The sequence below is a fragment of the Rhineura floridana genome, chromosome 13 (assembly GCF_030035675.1).
Source record: "Rhineura floridana isolate rRhiFlo1 chromosome 13, rRhiFlo1.hap2, whole genome shotgun sequence".
Classification (NCBI taxonomy): Eukaryota; Metazoa; Chordata; class Lepidosauria; order Squamata; family Rhineuridae; genus Rhineura; species Rhineura floridana.
The window spans coordinates 1,299,942-1,324,067 of NC_084492.1; the positions used below are offsets into that span (position 1 = coordinate 1,299,942).

The 24,126-nt window shown below is 48.9% G+C and overlaps 1 protein-coding gene across 2 annotated transcripts in view; it reads left to right on the forward strand.

Annotated features, from left to right (window-relative positions):
• The first annotated feature begins 23,863 nt into the window (after positions 1-23,863).
• PLEKHG4 (pleckstrin homology and RhoGEF domain containing G4) overlaps positions 23,864-24,126 on the forward strand; it is a 92,649-nt gene continuing 92,386 nt past the window's right edge. For both annotated transcript variants that reach the window (XM_061593703.1, XM_061593704.1), the window contains exon 1: positions 23,864-23,941. In XM_061593703.1, the coding sequence (XP_061449687.1) occupies positions 23,939-23,941 (3 nt within the window). In that variant the 5' untranslated portion in view covers positions 23,864-23,938. The remainder of the gene's footprint in view (positions 23,942-24,126) is intronic.

Below are 24,126 nucleotides of genomic sequence, written 5' to 3' on the forward strand. Positions count from 1 at the left end.
TTTGGACTAAAAGCCGGAGTGGATTCCACTGCCCCACTGACATGGAGCCACCAATCATCAGTGGATAGGAGGGTGCTGTCAGGAGGGCATGTCTCCCACAGGGCTTTGATTCAAAAGACAGAACCCTTTACACTAATATTTATTTGCTGGGGTAACGTGCAAATGCCATAGGGTGTGCACAAACCACTGGAGGATTCACACATTGGTTCCTTCCAGATGACTGCAGTGCGTTGAGCATCAAATGTTTGCACATTTGTGGGGAGGCTGCATGACACTGGCTGCTTGTCATTATTTCTGATTTGTTTGTGGGGAGGTTAGGCAGCATGGCGTCAAGCAGCTGTTATCCCACACTTTTTTGTCCATTTCCCCATCATTTTCCTTACTCCAAAAAGTCTGGGTGGGGGGGTGATGCAAGAGGTTTATTGCATAACAGCTCAGATCCATGTAAATTGTGCAGCCAGCATTCACGAGCATGCCATAGAATCCCACCCGCACCAGTAGGTAGAACATGGCTATCAGGGCTAGTGGCCATTGATAGCCTTATCCTCCATGAATCTGACTAATCCTCTTTTAAAGCCGTCCAAGTTAGAGGCCATCACTCTCTTTGGGCTCGGAAGAACACCTCTCCCACTCTTTGCCGCTTTGTCTTTTGGAAAGCTCCATCAACGGCAGAGAGCCCTTCCTTCCGTATTCTGAGGTAAGCAGCCGAGCCCTGGTGAACAGGGAGGGGAGTTGAGGCTGCCTTCTTGCCCTCCTTGTGAGGATGGCCAGCCTAGAGGCTCATGGGTGCTGTCCTTGCTGGAGACAGAATGCTGGAGGAACGTCTTCGCTAACCTGCTCTCTCCCCACCCCCCAATATCCATTTGGCACTTTTTCCTTCAGCCTCTCTCTTCATTGACGACATTACCTGGCTGCTGGTAGATTGTAAGCCCCTGGGGCAGAGACCATGGCTTTCTGTGTCCTGTGCTCAGAATGGGCACTCAGAAGGGAGAAGCTGGTGGCAACGGGCCACATTCCTAGCAGCACCATTTCTGCATGTGGGTGAAACAAGAGTGATGTTCCGGACAGAGTTAGCTCTTCTGGACTCCATTCATGTCCCATGTAGAAACTGCACTGAAGTGAGCCAGCGAGACCTTCTTAATAAATAAATAATAACAGTAGTAATGGAAGGACCCCCCCACGAACTTGACCCTTTGCTGGCTGAGTCTGCAGACCCCCGGGCCTGACTCCCTTGAAGCCTCTGAGAATACTTGAGAGGCTGCCTCGTCCCTTATACTCCTAGGAGGTCACTCTGCTCTGCCAGAGAGCTCCTGCTTCTCCCAGAGATCGCAGTAGTTCTGAGCAGGGCTTTCCAGGGGAATAGCATCCCTGTCGAGATATTACAGCCACCCCCTTTCCAGAAACAACTGAAGGCATCTTTCGACAACCTTCCCAGCTGGATGAATGGTGTCAGTTCTTGGCATTCAGTTTTATCTGCTGCTGTTTTCTGTATTATTTTCAATGGCTTTTTAGCTGTTTTTATCGCATTTTGTACATTGCCTTGAGATGTGTGTGGAAGGCAATAAATAAATAAATATCAATAAAATAACATCAAGAATGTCAACTCCTTTCTAATACCAATAGTGTTATTATTAATACGGAATACTTAAAAACAATGGATTTGTTTTAGTTTTCGAGATGGTTTTTAACTCTGGCATGTTAAGTATCTTGTGGGCAGCTGCCTGGCTGGGATTTCCTTTGCTGCTGGCTTTGAAGTTCAGCTGAATTAGACTGTTTCATAGTTACGGTTCATGTTCATTTCATTAGGAGCATAGGAAGTCCCTGGTCGATCTGGCTTAGTATTGCCTATGCTGACCGGGGGAGGGAGTCTCTCCCAGTCCCACCTGGAGATGCCGGCAGGGATTGAACCGGGGCCCTTCTGCATGCGAAGCACGCACTCTGCCACTGAGCTGCAGCCCTTCCCTGCTGATTGGAAACTGCTACAGAGAATTAACTGTGAGCAGAATAAAAAATATTATTAGTATTCATTTGTTTCACTGAAATATTTGCACACCACTTTTCTGAGTGAAAAGCACTTCACCATGACAAAACCATAGGTTAAAATAAAAAAATATATAATTATATAACTCAATAACAACATCAAGAAGATTGGGAGCCAATGTGGTATAGTGGTTAGAGCATTGCACTTCAGCAGTCCTCCATGATTTCGCAAAGATAATAGACAGTGGCTCCAACAGTTTTTCAGCCAGTTCCTTCAATACTCTAGGATGCAGTTTATCGGGCCCTGCAGATTTGAACTAATTCAAAGTTATTAGGTATTCCTTGACCATTTGTCTATCAATCTCAAGGTGCAATCCTGCCCCTCAACTTTACGTTTCCCAGGAGGGTCATAGACCCTCTTTTGGGAGAAGACTGAGCGTCTGAGCCAAAGTAGGAATTGAGCACTTCTGCCTTTTCTTTGTCATCTGTTGTCATTTTGCCATCCTCATACTCAATGAGCTGTATCACAATTTCTTTTTTCTCTCTCTCACTATGCACATACCTAAAGAAGGCATTTTTTGTTGCTTTTAGCATCCCTTGCCAACCTCAGCTCATTCTCAGCTTTAGCCTTCCTGACACCATCCCTGCAATTCTGTGCTACCTGCCTGTACTCTTCCTTTGTGGCCCGCCTTCTTTCTACTTCCTGCATGTGTCCTTTTTTGTTTTCAGGTGATCTCTAAGCTTTCTGTGAAGCCACACTGGCTTCTTCTGCTGTCAACCACCTTTTTTTTGCTGGAATTGTTTGCCATTGTGACTTTAGAATTTAATTTTTTAGAAACTCCCACTCATCTTGGATTCCTCTTCTCATTAGGGTTGCTGGCCATGGAACCTTATCATTGTTCTGAGTTTATTAAAATTCATGGAACCTTACCATTGATCTGAATTTATTAAAATCAACTTTCCTGAAGTTCAGGGTACACATATGGCTACTCTCACTTTTTACTTCCTTTAAAATTTGCCACCCTGGGCTCCTGCTGGGAGGAAGGGTGGGATATAAATCAAATAATAAACAAACAAACAAACAAACAAAATCAAGAACTTTAGTATAGCGTGGTCACTTTCCCCCAGAGTTCCCGTAACTGCCCCTTCACCAAGTCATCTCTGTTGGTTAGAATCCAGTCCAGGATAGCTGATCCTCTTGTTGCTTCCTCTACTTTCTGTAGGAGAAAATTATCTCCAACACAAGTCAGAAATTTCTTGGAGGGGACGTGTTAGGCAGAATTTGTCTCCCAACAGATATCAGGGTAATTGAAGTCCCCCATTACTACCACTACATGCCTCCTCAAAACAATGGCAATTTCAAAAGCGTTTCAAAGGTTTCATCCTCGTCTTCACCTTTAATAGGTGGTCAGTAGTAGATTCCAACCACCATGTTGCTTTTATTCTTTGCCCCATTAATTTTTAATCCAGATACTCTCGGTGGAGCTACGAAGCTCATCCTGCTGTATTTCTGTGCAGGAATACATCTTTTTAACATGTGACTCCACTTCCCTTTCTGTTCCTTCTATTCTTTTTGAACAAATTATATCCTTCTATTGCTTTATTCCGGTCATGGGAGTCATCCCACCAAGTTTCCGTTATACTTATCAAGTCGTATTTACCTTCCTGTATTAAGAGTTCAAGTTCATCCTGTTTGTTTCCCATACTCTGGGCATTAATATACAGACATTGAAGACCATGTGATTTATGGCCTGGCTTCCTTCCTATATTTTTATGAAGACAATTATTGGGCCCCATTAGAGCTGTTCTCAGTTCCTGTTATGGTGCATAAGCCTTTGTCAATCATTACCTCCAAGTTTAAGTCTCCCTCCCCTTATGATTCAGTTTAAAGCCACATGATTAAGTTCTTCATGCTGTGGCCAAACATGCTCTTCCTAGTCCTTGTGAGGTGCAACCCATCTCTTGCCAGTAGTCCATAGAATCACAGAGTTAGAAGGGGCCTATAAAGCCATCCAGTCCAGCTCCCTGCTCAATGCAGGAATCCATCTTAAAACATACCTGACAGGTGGCTGTCCAGCTGCCTCTTGAAGGCCTCCAGGATTGGAGAGCCCACCACCTCCCAAGTCATTGGCCCCAAATCTAGCCAAAATCTAGCTTCCTATAGCTTGAGCCCATTATTCTGTGTCCTGCACTCTGGGATGATTGAGAAGAGATGCTGGCCCTCGTCTGTGCAGGCAATTAAGAAGATAGCTTGTTCGCAACAGTTGACTTCTGTTTTTATTGTATTTTAATGTTTTTTATTCTATGGTGGTGGTGTGGTTTTTAACGTGTTATAAATGGCTTTGATGTTTTTAACAAATTAGCAGTATACAAATATTTTTTATAAATAAATGTCCCTCTCACCCGTTTCCAACAATGTGAATTTAATTACATGTTTCCCTCTCAGAGGTTCAGCCCATTGTACTGGTTGCTAAGGAGCAAGGGTGAGGAATTGGTGATAGCCTCTTAACTGCCCCTTGAATAATGTCTCTTCACTGTTCCAGTGTCAGTCTCTGTTCTTGCAGGGGGAGGCTTAATTTATGAAAGATGGAAGCTCTCAGTCTCTCCCTTTCTACCCATCCTGTCTTACCTCACATGGTTCTGTAATGTTACAAAGGGAGTTGTTGCTTGGAAGAAGGACAGAATAAACATTTTATAGATAGAAAGGAGACGATATAAGGAGCAATAAAAAGAATATTCATCATTAACTGATCAGCTGCCTCAGGCAGGTAGCGCTAAAACAGATTGGGTTGTGTTCCAGTGCCAGTCCTACTCAGAGGAGACCCATTGAATATGACTAGCTAAGGTTCCTTAATCTGAATGGGTCTCCTCTGAGTAGAACTTACCTGGATCTAACCCAAAGAATTTACAAGGAGAAAATGTTGCTGGATTAGAGCTTACTTGTGAGTAAAAACTTGGCCATGGGGAAGGGTAATGCTGATTAATAAGCACTATATTGAGCTCTTGTGAAGAACCACCTTTGTTTTAATTTCACTTCCAGCTAACTCCAGAAAAGCGATGTCTCAGAAGCACTTAGCCATAGCCCTGAAAGCCAAGAGGCTGCTTGAGGCACAAGCCAGTGAAGCCTGTCCTAACACTGCAGCAGCTGATGGAGTTCCAAAGGCCTGATTGCAGGCAAGTGGCCCTTCTGCCCTGGGTAGTCCCTCACCTTAACTCAGGCCCCTGCAGGCTTGCAAATCTGCTCAGCATGGGACAAAGATCATTAATAGTCAGCAAGATAAATATTTTTCATTGGCAAGACCATCCCATAGCTTTTTGACCTGGCTTGACAGAGAGTGGGGAGGAAAGAGTAATGTCCAAGGAGGGGAACTTTTGGGGTCTTTAATAATAATAATAAATATCTTCTTCATCATCATCCCACCCTTCTTCCCAGAAGGAGCCCACGGTGGAGTCAGGTAACAAAATAATTTTATTTATTTATTTATTATTTGATTTATATCCCGCCCTTCCTCCCAGCAGGAGCCCAGGGCAGCAAACAAAAGCGCTAAAAACACATCAAAACATCATAAAAACAGACCTTAAAATACATTAAAACAAAACATCTTTAAAAACATTTTTTTAAATAGCTTTAAAAACATATTTTAAAAACGGTTAAAAAATATTGGTTTGTTTTTTTAAAAAAAACATATTAAAAGCAATTCCAACACAGACGCAGACTGGGATAAGGTTTCAACTTGAAAGGCTTGTTGAAAGAGGAAGATCTTCAATAGGCGCCGAAAAGATAACAGAGATGGCGCCTGTCTAATGTTTAAGGGGAGGGAATTCCAAAGGGTTGGTGCTGCCACACTAAAGGTCTGTTTCCTATGTTGTGCAGAACGGACCTCCTGATAAGATGGTATCTGTAGGAGGCCCTCACCTGCAGAGCGCAGTGATCGACTGGGTATATAAGGGATAAGACAGTCTTTTAGGTATCCTGGTCCTGAGCTGTATAGGGCTTTGTACACCAAAACTAGAACCTTGAACCTGCCCTGGTAGCAAATGGACAGCCAGTGCAATTCTTTCAGCAGCAGGCTAACATGTTGGCGATACCCTGCCCCAGTGAGCAGTCTCACTGCTGCATTTTGCACCAACTGCAGCTTCCGGACCAACCTCAAGGGTAGCCCCACATAGAGCACATTACAGTAATCCAGCCTGGAGTTACCAGTGCGTGGACAACAGTGGTCAGACTATCCTGGTCCAGAAACGGCCGCAGCTGTCTCACCAGCTGGTAAAAGGCACTCCTAGCCACGGAGGTCACCTAGGCCTCTAGCGACAAAGATGGATCCAGGAGCATCCCCCAGACTCCGGACCTGCTCTTTCAGAGGGAGTACGACCCCATCCAAAGCAGGCAACTGACCAATTGTCCGAACTCAGGAACTACCAACCCACAGTACCTCTGTCTTGCTAGGATTCAGACTCAGTGTATTGGCCCGATCCAGCCCACCACCGAGTCCAGGCAGCGGTCAAGGGCTTGCACGGCCTCTCCCAATTCAAATGTTACAGAGAAATAGAGCTGGGTATCATTAGCATACTGCTGACATCTCGCCCCAAAGCTCCTGATGACTGCTCCCAAGGGCTTCATATAGATGTTAAACAGCATGAGGGACAAGCTGCGGCACCCCACAGCATGATGCAGAATTTTTCCATTGGGATGTTTTGCTGGGGGTCCTTAAAAAAAACAATTCTAAGAGATAGGCTGGAAGCAAAAAGGTAGGCCTTTATTCTTTACAAACATATGCATGGTCAGCCCCCGAGAAACATCCAGGAGAGACTGCACTGAGACACTGTGTGCAAGCTCTTTTATAGATTACAGTTACAGCATGTGACAGTGATTCACAATCTCATGAGTTCCTGCCCACTCAACATCACAGTTCCTCCTCTCTACAATTGTTCCAAACCAATCAGAAAGCATTAGGCAATCCTGCTCCTGATTCCAAAATTCTGTCCATCTTGTTAATATGACCATTGTTCTGCTGTCCACCTTGACTAATTAATTTTCAGGCCAGTACCATTGTGAATGTGCTTTCAAGCATACCTGTACTTTCATTGTTCTCATTGTTCTGATTGGCCACGCTGACCCAGGTACACCTGGAGATATTTGAAAAGGTTCCTTGAGCTAATTTTGCCTCAACTTATGGTGCTTGGGAATGTATGAACACCCCCAGTTCTATTCCTTTGCCATAGGGGTTCTTATGTCCTTATACTTTCTCAGAAATCCTGTTTCCTTACTTATAAAATGCATAGCTCAAGAGAGGGGATTATAGAATCATAGAATCATAGAGTTGGAAGGGGCCTTGTAGGCCATCGAGTCCAGCCCCTGCTCACAGCAGGAAATCCACAGCTAGGGCATCTCCCGCAGATAGCTGTCCAGCCTCTGCTTAAAGACATCCAGCGAAGGGGATCCCACCACCTCCCTAGGCGGTTGGTTCCATTGCCGAACTGCCCTTACTGTCAAGAAGTTCCTTCTAATGTCCAATCTGAATCTACACTCCTGCAACTTAAAACCATTAGACCTAGTCCTACCCTCTGGGGCAGCAGAGAACAAATCTGTACCCTCCTCTATGTGACAGCCCTTCAGGTACTTAAAGAGTGCAATCATGTCACCCCTCAGCCTTCTCTTCACCAGACTGAACATGCCAAGTTCCGTCAACCTTTCCTCATAAGATTTGTTCTCCATACCGGCTATCATCCTCATTGCCCTCTTCTGAACCCGCTCTAACTTGTCTATATCTTTCTTAAAATGAGGCGCCCAGAACTGAACGCAGTATTCCAGATGAGGCCTGACCAATGCAGAATATAGTGGGACTATTACTTCCCTCGACCTGGAAACTATAGCTCTATTTATGCAGCCCAAAACCGTGTTTGCTTTTTTCGCCACAGCATCACACTGCTGGGTCATGTTCAACTTGCGATCCACTACAATTCCAAGGTCCTTCTCACACGCACTACTGCTAAGCCAGGTATTTCCCATCGTGTACCCATGCATTTTGTTTTTGTGGCCTAAATGCAGAATCTTGCATTTGTCTTTATTGAATTTCATTTTATTAATTTCAGCCCAATTTTCTAGTCTATCCAGGTCCCTTTGGATTTTATTCCTGTCTTCCATTGTGTTAGCTATCCCTCCCAGTTTTGTATCATCCGCAAACTTCATAAGGCTTCCCTCCACCCCATCATCTAAGTCATTGATAAAAATTATATAATACTTGAGCTTCATTTTGAAGCCACACAGACTAAGGAACAGACTGGGTGACTCTGGCTAACTAGTATCTTTCAGCCTTAGGGATATAGAGGAGGCAGGCCACCCCAGAGTACCTTTTTCTTAATGAAAACACACTTATAAATTTGTAAATATAACACTCTGGGTTATTTTAAAATCATTGTAAAATCTCACTATTTCTCTTCATTAAAACTTGTAATACTTGTTTCATAATGTTTCCCCTAGGTGGAGTTCTTGCTCTACACAAGAAACCTATCTCTTTGGATCAAAACCAATATCATATTAATCACTGCTTACCAGTTATATGCTTGCTTGAATTAGAACAATAGACCAATTAATATATGTCAGTCATGCATCAGCAGAGTCTTGGCGCTGGCCTAATTTAGCAAGGAAACAGGAGATCGATGTGACCGTTGCCAAGGTTCTCTGTCAGCCTGAATCTCAGGGCCTAATAGGCCTGAAGTTCAATGCTTAACTCCTTATGATTATAAAAAATATTCCTTCTTAATATCTATGATTATATATGTGTGGATATATAAAATTCCCCGTTATTCACAACTGCCAGGGGGCCAAAAGACAACCCAATGCTATTCTCTGAGAACGACGTTGGAGATAGGATTGGAACCACTGCAAAACAGTGCCTCCAATACCCATCTCACCAAGTCGGCCCAGGAGGATACCATACTCGGTATCAAAAGCCACTGAGAGATCAAGTAAGAATAACAGGGTTGCACTCCCCCTGTCCTTCTTCCAAAAAAGGTCATCCATCAGGGCGACCAAGGCCGATTCAGTCCCATAACCAGTCCTGAACCCAGGCTGGGATGGGTCAAGATAATCTGTTTCATCCAAGACTACTTGCAACTGCTGCACCACAACCCTCTCAATCACCTTCCCTTAAAAAGGGGGTATTTGCAACCAGTCAGTAGTTGTCACAAACCAATGGGTCCAGGGTCGGCTTTTTCAGGAGCGGTCAGATTACTGCATCTTTCAGGGCGGCTGGAACCCCTCCCTCCCACAACAATGCATTGACCACACCCTGGATCCACTTGGTTCATGCCCCCTGTGCTGTTGGAAGTGTGGCAAGAGCAACTCCTGTTTGGTTTTCTTAGCATTCCTAAGGGGAGACAGAGAAGGGTCCTCTAGCTGGCTAGGCTTGCCTGTCTTTACCTGTGCTCTTCTCTACCTGTCTTCCTTCCATTGTAAATGGAAGGGAGCTGACCTCACTTCAGACTCTCTTCCCTTCTTCTCCAACCAGCTGAGGGAGAGTAGAGGCCTTCTTTTTGTCTCTCCTCTAGTGTGAGGGCAATGACCAAGCCTGGGCATTGTGCCTCCAACCTGGCTAGTTAGCTGGACCTGGTTCCTTTGCTGTCAAATACGTATTTCTATTACTAAAGTAGTATTTTCTTATTTTGAAGCCAAGTCTAAGTTCAGTGATTCAAAGCAAGATAAAAGCTTGCTTTCTCTCAAGTAAATGACACCCTTGAGCTGCACAGAACGTGGGGCAAGCTACACTCAGCTAAACTCTGCCCGTTTTACCAGTACTCCAACATCAGCAAGCTTTAATAAGCCAAGGGCAAGGGTCGACACGTTGCAGGCCGCATTGTCACACCTTGTCTGTATCTTCAGGCTGTGTTATCTAAAACCCGTTGGGGATGTTTTAAGTTGAACTCCTGCACTGAGCAGGGGGTTGGACTTGATGGCGTTTGGCCCCTTGAACTGTACGATTCTATGATTCTATGAAAACTGATCCCAAGAAGCAGACTCCTCACTGGGGACTACAGGAAATGTGGATGGGCATGAAGATTGCTGCAGAGGTGAACAAGTTTACCCTCGCCACTTGCGCTCTAGCCGTTGTCCAGCCTGTTTAATTGCCCTTAGTTCACTGATGTACCAAGGTGCAAATGGGCTCCACAATGCCAGAGAGGGTGCTCAGGGGCAACTGTGTTAAGAGCCAACGTGTCTCATTGTTCCACAGTAGGGTTGCTAGGTTCATGGCCTAAGACTGATCCTGTATCTTTAGGAGAAGAGAAAGTCAGCCAAGTGCAGGTGTTCTGCACTTGGGTTGCCAGGCCCGGCCTCCAGAGGTCTTCTGTATCTTTAAAAGTTGTGCAGGGGGAAGGGAGAATTCTACCTTGTGGTTTTTCTCATTACAGTGTTGCAAGAACACCTGCACTTGGGTGACTTTCTCTTCTCCTAAAGATACAGGATCAGTCTCAGGCCAGGAACCTGGCAACCCTATTCCACAATTTGATAGGCTTCAACAGGGTCACCTGCTCTATCTACTGGACCACCACCCCCAGGGCATTCAGGAATCCAGTGGATTCCATTAGTCTCCAGGGGCAGAGCAGCTTAATATGTCCACCACCCCTGCAGGAGAGGATGAGAGCCATAAGTCCAAACTTCACCAGGAAGTGGTCTGACCATGCCAATGGGGTGACATGCACCACCCCCAGACCACCCCTTCCTCCATCTGGAGAAAAAACCAAACTGAGGGTGTGCCCTGCTCTCTGTGCCAGACTGGTGACATGGCCACGGAGGCCATGAAGTCCTGAGCCAGAACACTAGAGGCAGCCTCAGCATGGACATTGAAATCACCCAGGACCACAGCCGAGAAGGTCTCCAGCAGCTCGGTCAGAGAAGCTACTGGGGAGCAGGGTGTATGGCACACCAGTAGCAACCCTAGTTTACTGTCTCATTGGCCCAACATCAGGTGCAGGTCCTCAGAGCCAGCTCCAACACAGAGGGGCTTCCTGGTGACAGAAGTTCTGTAGACCACAGCAACCCCTCTGTGCCTCTGTCAATGCAGCCTGTATTGATTTTACACTGAGTATCCAGGTGGCCAAAGCTGGGTCAGATCAACTCCTCCCAGCTCACCCACCCAGGTCTTAGTACTACACGCCAGATCTGCACCCTGTGATCTTACTTTGTTCTGATCTGGCATTAAACTATAGCACACACAGGCTGGTGGGCACAGCAGATGAGCAACTAGGAACCCACCTTTGGGAGGTGTGGGAGCACGGAATAAGGTGTAGATAGCCTTGCTTTCATCTTCTATGGTAGCTCACCACCTCCCCATGGCTATGCCTCCCTCTGCCCATGATCACTGAGATTGGGGTGGCATCACCCATGTCCCTCCTTCCCAAGACTCTTCCTAAACAAATGGTAGAAAGAACAGTTGTCCATCAACAAAACCTGCCACAAGCAGTCATCCCAGTAGGCTTCTGAGAGAATTGGGAACAGTGTTCCTGGAACTCTACCACATCCACCCATTCCCTGTCACACTGGGCACTCCTCCTTGCCCCCTTGTCTCTCACCTGGGGAGGGCCAGCCTTCTGCCAGTTGCAGACTCTCCCTCTGGAGGCATCATCTGGAGACTTCCTCCTATCACCTGAGTCCACTGCACAGGCTTTCATCCTGTGCAGCAGCCACGTGTGCCTTATGCCCTTCCCACTATCCAGTCTCCTCTAGATTGGTTTAAAAAAAATAAGAGGGGTCGTACACTCACCCTCAGGATTCCCCAAGAGGTGACCGCCTTCAGTAGGCAGGAGATGATGCAAGAGGCTGCAACACTGACTGCAGCCTCTCTCTGGAGTCAGGGCCAGGCAGGGGGTCCTAGTCCTTGCAGCACTTACCAGGGACGTCAGCTGTCTCAACTGACAGCCACCTGGGGGAGCCAGCAAGCAAGCACGCAGGTACTCACTCCCAGGGCAGGCCCTCTGCAGTCCCCCAGTGCTACAGCTGTTCCCAAGGACCCCAGAGACTGCCAGGCTACTTTGAAATGTCCACTTTGCTGCAGTGAGCAGGAGGTCAGTGATGGGCCCTTGCACTCCCGGAAGTTTCCTCACATTTGACTTCAAAAGAGGAAACTTCACAAAAATGAGGGGATTGGTAAAAAGAAAGCTGAAAAACAAAGTCCAGAGGGTCACATCACTCAAAAATGCTTGGAAATTGTTTAAAAACACTATATTAGAAGCTCAACTGGAGTGCATACCGCAGATCAGAAAAGGTACCGCCAGGGCCAAGAAGATGCCAGCATGGTTAATGAGCAAAGTCAAGGAAGCTCTTAGAGGCAAAAGTCTTCCTTCAAAAAATGGAAGTCTTGTCCGAATGAAGAAAATAAAAAAGAACACAAACTCTGGCAAAAGAAATGCAAGAAGACAATAAGGGATGCTAAAAAAGAATTTGAGGAGCACATTGCTAAGAACATAAAAACCAACAACAAAAAATTCTATAAATACATTCAAAGCAGGAGACCATCTAGGGAGACGATTGGACCCTTGGATGATAAGGGAGTCAAAGGTGTACTAAAGAACGATAAGGAGATTGCAGAGAAGCTAAATGAATTCTTTGCATCTGTCTTCACAGTGGAAGATATAGGGCAGATCCCTGAACCTGAACTAACATTTGCAGGAAGGGATTCTGAGGAACTGAGACAAATAGTGGTAACGAGAGAGGAAGTTCTAAGCTTAATGGACAATATAAAAACTGACAAATCACCGGGCCCGGATGGCATCCACCCGAGAGTTCTCAAAGAACTCAAATGTGAAATTGCTGATCTGCTAACTAAAATATGTAACTTGTCCCTCGGGTCCTCCTCCGTGCCTGAGGACTGGAAAGTGGCAAATGTAACACCAATCTGAGGACTGGAAAGTGGCAAATGTAACGCCAATCTTCAAAAAGGGATCCAGAGGGGATCCCGGAAATTACAGGCCAGTTAGCTTAACTTCTGTCCCTGGAAAACTGGTAGAAAGTATGATTAAAGCTAGATTAACTAAGCACATAGAAGAACAAGCCTTGCTGAGGCAGAGCCAGCATGGCTTCTGCAAGGGAAAGTCCTGTCTCAGTAACCTATTAGAATTCTTTGAGAGTGTCAACAAGCATATAGATAGAGGTGATCCAGTGGACATAGTGTACTTAGACTTTCAAAAAGCGTTTGACAAGGTACCTCACCAAAGGCTTCTGAGGAAGCTTAGCAGTCATGGAATAAGAGGAGAGGTCCTCTTGTGGATAAGGAATTGGTTAAGAAGCAGAAAGCAGAGAGTAGGAATAAACAGACAGTTCTCCCAATGGAGGGCTGTAGAAAGTGGAGTCCCTCAAGGATCGGTATTGGGACCTGTACTTTTCAACTTGTTCATTAATGACCTAGAATTAGGAGTGAGCAGTGAAGTGGCCAAGTTTGCTGATGACACTAAATTGTTCAGGGTTGTTAAAACAAAAAGGGATTGCGAAGAGCTCCAAAAAGACCTCTCCAAACTGAGTGAATGGGCAGAAAAATGGCAAATGCAATTCAATATAAACAAGTGTAAAATTATGCATATTGAAGCAAAAAAATCTTAATTTCACATATACGCTCATGGGGTCTGAACTGGCGGTGACCGACCAGGAGAGAGACCTCGGGGTTGTAGTGGACAGCACGATGAAAATGTCGACCCAGTGTGCGGCAGCTGTGAAAAAGGCAAATTCCATGCTAGCGATAATTAGGAAAGGTATTGAAAATAAAACAGCCGATATCATCATGCCGTTGTATAAATCTATGGTGCGGCCGCATTTGGAATACTGTGTACAGTTCTGTTCACCTCATCTCAAAAAGGATATTATAGAGTTGGAAAAGGTTCAGAAGAGGGCAACCAGAATGATCAAGGGGATGGAGCGACTCCCTTATGAGGAAAGGTTGCAGCATTTGGGGCTTTTTAGTTTAGAGAAAAGGCGGGTCAGAGGAGACATGATAGAAGTGTATAAAATTATGCATGGCATTGAGAAAGTGGATAGAGAAAAGTTCTTCTCCCTCTCTCATAATACTAGAACTCGTGGACATTCAAAGAAGCTGAATGTTGGAAGATTCAGGACAGACAAAAGGAAGTACTTCTTTACTCAGCGCATAGTTAAACTATGGAATTTGCTCCCACAAGATGCAGTAATGGCCACCAGCTTGGATGGCTTTAAAAGAAGATTAGACAAATTCATGGAGGACAGGGCTATCAATGGCTACTAGCTGTGATGGCTGTGCTCTGCCACCCTAGTCAGAGGCAGCATGCTTCTGGAAACCAGTTGCTGGAAGCCTCAGGAGGTGAGAGTGTTCTTGCACTCGGGTCCTGCTTGCGGGCTTTCCCCAGGCACCTAGTTGGCCACTGTGAGAACAGGATGCTGGACTAGATGGGCCACTGGCCTGATCCAGCAGGCTCTTCTTATGTTCTTATGTTCTTAAGGGCACTGGAGACTCTTTTGCTTCAGATCACCTCCTGTGTCTTATGTAGGCAACATCATCAGATGCTTCGCTGTTCTTTGGGTCAAGGTAGGGCAAGCATACTCGGGATGGAACTTGTGGGACCATCCACATTCTCCCGTGTGCTGTTCAGAGTGGTGGCCCAGTGTAGCCGTGCACCTCCTGTGGCTGGATGGACATAGCAAGGCCAGAGGCAACAGCACCTTCTTTTTCTTAGCTCATTTCCTCCTCCAGAGCCAGCCAGTTCCACAGAAATGCATGGGGAGCAGAGCTTGGAAAAGTTACTTTTTTTGGACTACAAGTCCCATCAGCCCCCTCCAGTGGCCATGTTGGCTGGGGCTGATGGGAGTTGTAGTTTTAAAAAGTAACACCCCCAAGCTCTGATGGGGAGAGTATGCCCGGTGGAGGCTGCATTCCTTTGGCCTGTGGTGTGTTGTTCAGAGGGTGGCTTGCCAGGCCAAGCCATTCTGCCTTGGCGGAAGAGTTTCTGGAAGCAACCTGGTGCCTGGAGCATGTCAGCTGTTTGGAGCTCATTGTGGGTGCCTTTCTTTTCTACCACCTTTTCTTTCCATGCGTTAGGGCTGCATTTCTTGTCTGAAGTGAAGTGATCAGAAGGGACTGAGGTATGATGCCATCCCACTTCTTCTCTCCCACCTTTTCAGTGGATTTTTAAACGGTCCCAAGTGTCCATTGCTCCCTCAGTATGCATGCATTTATTTAAAATATTTTTACCCCACACTTTAGCTGAAAAGGCTTCCAGCATGGCTTACCCAAACCCATAGTAAGGCGGTCCCCGCACTCAGGTTTGCAATCTAAGCAGACATGACACATGAAGAAAAAGGGGTCGGAGGGAAGAATCAAGCTCCAGAACCAGCTCTTAACGTTGCAGTTCGACAAATTCTGGTGCAAGGTCATGCTTAAACTGAAAACGTTAACAAAAAAGGGGGGTGCTCTTATAGAAATGAAATGAAAGAAAAGTAGTGTAGTCCTTTTCTAATGACGTTTTTTTCTTCAATCTTCTGAACTGGCCAGCTAAACTCTGGAAGCCCACCCGCCTTCATTCCCTTCCAGCTATCGCTGCTGCAACAGGCTGCCAGGGAAGATTTGTCTTCATGATGCTGCTATAGTGTAGGGAGGGGCTTTGCAGGGAGAATCGGTGTGTAGGAGGGATGGTTCCAGTGCCCCCGCCAGACCAGCCTCAGAAAGCAGAAGGGAATTGTGCTGGGGAGGGCAAGCGGCCTTGCGGAGGAAATCTTGTAGAGAGGACCGCCCAGCGCAAGAAGGATGAAGCCCCTTCCTGCCTGATGCCCCTTGGCCCCTTGCCAGTATTTCCTGTTCTCTGCAGCATATGCTTTTGCCAAGAGAAGCGGTGGGACTGGCCCCCCGACCTTGATCCGGACAGGAGGCGCTGCCGGGATCATCCTCTGGGCCGGAACTGCTTCTTCCGGAGGGTGGAGTCTAACTCCAAGCCCGGGGGGCTTCCCCGCCCCTCGCTCCCCTGCTCTCCTTGTTCCAGTTTCGTCATTTCCTGGCTTTTCTGTGACCCTTCCTCGTGGCCATTGGAAAGGAATAACTGAGAGGCTGGAGGAATTTGCGCCATGAAATTATTTCCTCCCCAAGAGGAAAAAGCCTCCTCCCTCACTTGATAGGATCGTGATGCTCTTTCCATGACGTGAAACAGGCATTTCCGTTATGTTTCCTTCCCCACATTTATTAAGCTGAATTCCACGTGGGCATGTGGAGAGGGGGGGGTGTGGGTAAGAGAGAGAGAGAGAAATTTCTGGAAGTGTCACCTTTATTTCCTGCCATGGAACCAGATGCTGGTGATCTGTGAGGAGTGCCTGGCTGTCACAGGGAGGGAACGGGGAGGGCGGAGCTGTTTGCACCCTTGCTTGCAGTCCAAGGGCAGAATCCTTTTGGACAAACTTCAGCTCCATGACAGTGACTGGCGGTGGGAGCTCCTGCAGGGGTGTCTGGAGGAGAACTTCCCCTGGTTTGCCCCAGCCTTCCAGCCCGCCCCCCTGGCAGCTGAAGCGGATGGGAACTGTAGTCCAAACACCGGAAGGCGACCGGCCTGGGGAAAGACTGCCTGACACCCTGGGCTGGGCTGACAGTGCCGTTTGGCATGCGAGTGGAAGAGAAGGGATCGATCCCTTCCCTGCGTTTGCTTCAAGAAACATTGAACCACCCGGGAAATCCAACGTGTCTCACGCCTGGAACGTGTCCAAGGGTTCCGAATGGCACTCCTGCCCTGGCAGCTGTGCAACAGCTTGTGGGTGAATGGCAAAGGCGGGCACAAGCTTGGTGGCTGGTGCCCACTGCACCGAGGGCAGCTTCCATCAGCTCGGCTCGGGAAGGCTGCCCGGAGCGCTCCTGAGGGCAGCCTCTTCCAGCACGTGTGAGATAATAATAAACTTAATAATAATAATAAACTTTATTTCTACACCGCCCTTTTTCCAATAGGACTCAGAGCGGCTTACAACTAAAAACAACACCATTAAAACATACAGAGTTGCGCTAGGCGGCCACGCTGGGCAGGTCTGGGGCAGGCCGGGGGGGAGCCATCGCCGGGGAGAGGTGCAGCAAGGCTCCATAGAGCTGCAGGAGCTGCCGGCAGCTGCATCTCCCCCAGGAAAGGGCCTGGAAGCAGCCACCTTCGTGCTCCAGGGGGAGGGTGCCACAGAAGGGCCTGGTGGCCCTCCTTCTTAGAGGGGATAATGATGCTACACAGAAGAGAACCCTTCCCCTCCCTCCAGGTCTGTAGCCAGGGGTCCTACTCCCCACCGCCCGAAAGATTTCTCCCCCCATTTTAAAAACAAAATTTATTATTTATTTATTTAATTTAATTTATATACCGCCCTAAGCCCGAAGGCTCTCTGGGCGGTGTACATAAAAATAAAAACAAGTACAATATATAAATACAATAAGTACAATGAATCAAAAACCAAAAACAGACAAACAATACAAGAACCAAACAATGTCAAAAATACAAAATAATGCTAAAATACTGTAAAATACACTTTAAAATGCCTGGGAGTATAAAAAGGTTTTCACCTGGCGCCAAAAAGATAGCAGCGTCGGCGCCAGGTGCACCTCATCACAGAAACCATTCCATAGTTCGGGAGCCACAACTGAAAAGGCCCTATTTCTAGTCACCACCCTCCGAGCTTCTCGATGAGATGGAACTCGGAGGAGGGCCTTAGATGTTGAGCGCAGTGTACGGGTAGTTTCATATTGGGAGAGGCACTCCACCAGGTATTGCGGTCCCATGCTGTGTAAGGCTTTATAGGTCAAAACCAGCACTTTGAATTTAGCCCGGAAACAAATAGGAAGCCAGTGCAGATGGGCCAGAACAGGTGTTATATGAGCGGACCTTCTGGTCTGCGTCAACAATCTGGCCGCTGCATTCTGGACTAACTGTAGTTTCCGAACTATCTTCAAGGGCAGCCCAACGTAGAGCGCATTGCAGTAGTCCAATCTAGAAGTTACCAGAGCATGAACGACTGAGGCGAGGTTGTCACTGTCCAGATAGGGAAGTAGCTGGGCTACCAATCGAAGATGGTAAAAAGCATTCCGTGCCACTGAGGCTACCTGAGCCTCAAGAGACAGGGAAGAGTCGAGGAGAACTCCCAAGCTACGAACCTGTTCTTTCAAGGGGAGTGTAACCCCATCCAGAACAGGGTGAACATCCACCATCTGGGCAGAGAAGGCACTCACTAACAGCGTCTCGGCCTTGTCTGGATTAAGCTTCAGTCTGTTAGCTCCCATCCAATCCGGCCAGGCAACGGTTTAGTATGTTAACAGCCTCACCTGAGGAAGATGAAAAGGAGAAATAGAGTTGCGTGTCATCAGCGTACTGGTGACAACGCACTCCAAAACTCCCGATGACCGCACCCAGCGGCTTCATATAGATGTTGAAAAGCATGGGGGACAGTACCGATCCCTGTGGGACTCCACAATGGAGAGTCCAGGGTGTCGAGCAGTGTTCCCCAAGCACTACCTTCTGTTGACGACCCACCAAGTAGGAGCGGAGCCACTGCCAAGCAATACCCCCAACTCCCAACTCCGTGAGCCTTCCCAGAAGGATACCATGGTCGATGGTATCAAAAGCAGCTGAGAGATCAAGGAGAATCAACAGGGTCACACTCCCCCTGTCCCTCTCCCGACAAAGGTCATCATACAGGGCGACCAAGGCTGTTTCGGTACCAAACCCAGGCCTAAAAATGAAGTTATTTACTTTTTTGACACCCCCCTGCAGACTGACTATGGGCCTCCCTCCCACCTTTGCAGGGGGCCCTTCCCCTTCCTCTGCATGGGGAGATTCCCCCCAAACCAGCAGACCTTACCCTGGTGCTGGGAGAATAAACTCTAGGCCTGCTGGGGCAGCCGGATGTGCCGACACTGAACCCGAAGGGGACACATCAAAGGGACGTCATCTCTTTGGGTTACTGCTTCTGGGTGTGAGGGTGAGGACTTACCCCTTTAATTTTTTTTATAGGGCAGGGATTTGTGTATGTTTTCATCTTGGGGGCATGGTTTTCTCTGGACCATTTCTAGAGTAAGAGACAAGGTGCTCTGAAGTGGTGTTTGTGAGGAAAAAGTACTTGAATGTTCTTGGCGTGAGAGTCCAACCCCCCCCCTCCCTTCCTGGGCAGGAGACGGGGGGCAGTGTTGAGTTTTATCCCAGGTGAGAGCTGGGGTGAGAGTCACACCTGACACTCTTTAACTGAAGGCATCCCCTGACTGAGGTCCCATCTCAAGCTGCTTGTTGCATTCTTGTGTCTTATTGGAGGGGGGCATGGAATGTGTTGGGGATGGGATGAGAGTGGGGCTGCCATCCCCATGATGGCAGGTAGAGGGAAATACAGAGGTGGGCAAAGGAGTATGGGGGGGCATGTGAGGGCTGGTTACATCAAAGCTCTTGCCACCTCTGCTTCACCCCCTGTATTTCAGAATCTGAGGACACCAGTCAGCCGACCTGCTGGCCTAGTAGCAGTGGCAAATGCTGTGTCTGCAGTCCATGACTGAAGTGTGGATGAGGAGCTGACCTTGCGTGTGTAACAGAGACCCTCTGTTAACCCAGCCACCCACACCTTGCTGTGCTGCTACAGCCTCCCCAATCAACCTGGCGGAAAGAGTCTCAAGGTATGGTGTTGGAGAACCCCTTCATGATAGTGCTGGGGGAGTTCAATGCGAGTCTGCCTCAAATGGGCCAGCTCAGGACTTCAAGCCTCCATGACAGCAGTGGGGTGCCTTGATACATCAATGGCCCAAAAAATGTGGACACACATACAGTTGACCTCTTTTTTGCCACAGAGCAGATTGGAAATGCACCTCTGCGGGGGTGGGGGGGAATCCATTGAGATGCCACCAGTCTGTGGGCAGAATTTTGTGAAGGCTTTAGAAGATCTTGCCAAGGCATCTAGGAGCACAGGTTGGCAAGGAATTCACTTGGGTGGGGGGAAGCAGTGAAGGCCAAAAGTCAGGAAAAGATCCTGTCATTTAAAAAAACAAAACACCAAAATGCCCCACTTAGTTTTTCTTTTAACTTTCTTTATTAACTAATATAGCAAATCACAAATGTTGATACATACATCAAAGTAACAACCAAAACAAGTATAAAGGTCACAGTCCCGTTTCATGTGATCTTGTCCAAACTTATAAACTAACTCAGAAATCAAAACATAACTCAAATATAAAAAAATCAAGCATTACTTCATACACGACTTATGTTCCTCTCAAAAATTACAATGATACTTATTTCTCAAACAGAGGAAATCCTGTCTTGACTCAGGGGAGAGGCGGAAGGCCCCTTGGATCAGGAGAAGCGTTTGCAGGAAGCGCCCCAACCTCCTTGGGAGTCTCAGCACCAGAGGAACCCTGGGCGCCATCACCTGGCCACAAGTGGTCACCCTGTCTTCCTCAGGCTCCAGCTTCTCAGAGGCTGCAGAAGAGCCGCGTGGTCTTCCCCACTCCGCTGGTGTGCAAGAGGCTTGGCCTTTTAGGGGCAACAAATCAGTTGTCCAGAGGAAGCTGCAGCCACAGGCTGAGCCCCACTTGGCTGTTCGCTGGAGCAACGTGATTCCAGCCTGCCTCCCAGCCTAGGCTCTACTCGGAGCTGTCCAGGGTGCTACACCCCTTGGCGGCTGGCCATTGCTTGCCCTCCTTGTCTTTCTGGAAGACCCACCCTCTCTTTAGAGTGTGACCTTGGCTTGCTGGAATCTGACCTTTGCTAGACCTGACTTAGTTTACTGCAGGGATGTGGAACAGGGATGGGGTGCGGAGGGCTCCAGATGCAGTTGCACTCCATCTTCCATCAGCCCCAGCCAGCATGACCGATGGTCAGGGACGATGGGAGTTGTAGTCCAGCAACATGGAGAGCCACCCCCACCCCCGGTTCCCCATCCCTGCCTTACTGGATCCTGAGTCAGGACTAGTGTTCCAGAAACCTGGGCTTAGCCCAGCCATTCCCTTAGGTTGGAACCTCATTTTCCACCTGGGACAGGACAGGCATCTACTTGGTCCCACCTTGAGGGTCTCCCTACTGGGTGTGTGCTAAAAAACCCACAAACCCACCCAGGTGAGTTTAAATTAATCTGGTGTAGTGGTTAGAGTGTTGGACTATGACCTTGGAGACCAGGTTTCGAATCCCCACACAGCCATGGAGCTCACTGGGTGACCTTGCGTTCACTGTAAGTCGGGATCAACTTGGGCAGTCCATTTCCATTTTTAAAACTTGATTGCACGGGAGTAAATCCCACTGAACTCAAAAAGCATGCAAATGTTCAAACCTGCCCTCCCCTCCTCCTCCCTCTTGCCCCTTCCCTCTCCCTTCCCCCCTGGTCAGTTTTTCCCATCCTAGGACTATGACCTGGGAGACCAGGATTCACATCCCCACACAGCCATGAAGCTCAGTGGGTCAGGGCCGGATTATCCATTAAGCTTAGTAGGCTGAAGCCTAGGGGCCCAGAGCGCAGGGGCCCATGGGGCACTGGTTCGAGGGCCCTTGGAGCTACAGGGGGCCCTCCACTCTCCTTCTGCGATCCATGGAAGCATCCGTGGACCGCCATCCCCCTGCGTTGCTGCCATCAACAAAGATGGCGGCAGAGGCTTCAGTTCCTTAGGGAAACCTCTGCCGCCATCTTAATTGATGGCAAACCTGCGCACAGCAAAAAACAACAGAAAGGTAGGTGAAGCGTGGGGATGGGGGGCCCAAACACCCATCAGCCTAGGGGCCCTCCTCAGCTTAATCTGGCCCTGCACTGGGTGACCTTAGGCCTCTCAGCCTCAGAGGAACGCAGTGGGAAACCCCCTCTGAATACCACTTCCCACTATTCATAGGGTCACCATAAGTTGGGATCGACTTGAAGCCAGTCCATTTCCGTGTTTCATAATCTCTCATACCCACAAGGAAGTATCATCAGTGATGCCACAGCAGGACACCTGATCTCAGTCCAGTATACACGGTTTGATGAAGCACTCTGCATGATGCGCAGCTGTGGATAGGCAAATGTGACCCCAAATCTGTGTGTTGCCTTCTCCTGGTGCACCTGGCAGCCTGCTGAGTTTTCTTTGAGGGTTAGTTTTATGGTCACTGGACACTCCCTACTGAAGGCTTAGTTTCATGTGCTGCCATGTTGGAGTGGGCGCTCAAATAATTATAGAATAGTAGAGTTGGAAGGGGCCTATAAGGCCATCAAGTCCAACTCCCTGCTCAATGCAGAAATCCAGTTTAAAGCATTCCTGACAGATGGCTGTCCAGCTGCCTCTTGAATGCCTACTGAAGGAGTGAACTGGGACATAATACAGCCAATTTCCTTTTTGCAGGCTCAGGGTATGGATTAGAATAAAATGTAAATGTACTGCCTTCAAGTTGATTCTGACTTATGGCGACCCTATTAACAGGGTTTTCATGAGGCTGAGAGGCAGTGACTGTCCCACTGTCACCCAGTGAGCTTCATGGCTATGTGGGGATTCGAACCCTGGTCTCCCTGGTCGTAGTCCAACACTTTAACGACTACACACACTAGCTCTCTGTGAATAGGCCACGCTGCATTTCTTGTTGGCACCACAAAAAGCGGAGGTCTTTCCAATGTGACCTATCTAGGCCTTACAAAAGGGAGAGCACAGCAGCAGGGCAGGTTACCCAAAGTTAAGCTCACAGCACTCAGGATGCCCCCCTGGGAGAGGGGAGAGCGCAAGCGTGTTCCAGACGAGCCAGTTTGTACCCATTTATTGGCAGCATGAGGCTGCTCTCCGCTGCACCTTTTGGGCAAATGGAGAAGATATCAGGCTCAGGAGGACAGAGTTTCAAGGGCTAGAGGGCTGCTGGGTGTGTGCGTGCCTTGCAGTGGTTGCAAAGACAGATACGGGAGGTGTCTAGGTCCCTGCAGGGAAGTCCACAGAGTTGTAGGGACAACTGGGGGGGGGGCACTCTCCACTGTTTGCCCTGAGGGACAGCAGTCTCCTCCCCAGCTATACAGAGCAGGAGGCCAATGACAGACTTTGCAGGATCTGCAACACGGATAGCTGGAGTCTTCTCTCGAGTAGGTCTGGGCAGGCAGAGAAGAGGAGAGATTGTTGGGCCCCGAGACCGGCAGGAAAGGGATGCCGAGACCGGTCTCCCAGGGTACCTGGGCCAGGAGCGCTTGAGACAGGCCTGACCCCAAGAGGTTGCTGGCTCAGCCATGCGTGCGTGGATAGCGTTGGGTATTGGCAAGAAAGCCAAAGCGAATAGCGACGACTGAATCTGTGGTTAATGAATGAAGTGCTGCCCGGCTGGAGCCAGAGGCCAGCTTGCTTCACCAATGATGAGGATCCCAGCAGCTGGCCTGGTGCTGACGGCCAGGACGCTTGCAAGCGCTGCCAGGTGCCGAGAATCAAAGCGGGGCCCGCTCTGCGTCTCTGGCCTCACCCCCTCTCTGCCATGCGGAGCAACACTTGGCCGGCCCAGCACAGGCCAGGCCAGGCCGCCCTTCTGCTGCTCAGAGCTGGAGCTCCTCCCTCGGTTGCTCGCAGCGGGGGGAAAGGGCCGGCAGGGTTTGGGCTCCTTGCCACAACCTGCACGGCCTGGCTTGAGCCGAGCCGCCAGCACAGCCCCTCTCCCGCCGATTCTCGGGCTTTGCCAAACGACGGCCCGCGCGCCCGTCTCCAGCCTCAGCCACTGCAGGCGGCCAGATGCGTCTGTCTTCTCTTCCACAGCCCAATTCCCGGAGCGCTCCTGGGGGGAGGCGGCCGAGTCCGGGAGGCCGAGGCGCGTGGGCCCTTCTTTGGATGCCACCGGGGAAGGCTGGAGCAGCCCGCAAGCCTGCCTGGCCGCGGGGGGGGGGAGCGGATCAGGTTACAGCGCCGGCCTGGCCCTCTCTCGGCGGCGGCCACGGCGGGGCGGGGCGAGCTCAGCTGGGTGCCCAAGTTCGGCCGGATCCCGAGGGCACCGGATAGCCGCTAGCTCCAGGGAGAACCTGCCGCGGGCGGCGGCCATGGTGAGTCGTGCCCGAGGAGCGGCGGGGACCGGGGAGCGCGCGCGCGCGCACACACACACACATGCACGCGCACTGCCGGTCGCATTCCTGAGCACGTGCAGAGTGCCCGCCGGATCCGCCTCGCAGTCAGGCCGGACTTGGCCAGCCGGGAAGGGCGAGCCGGAGCCCGGTGGAAGCCTCGGCCG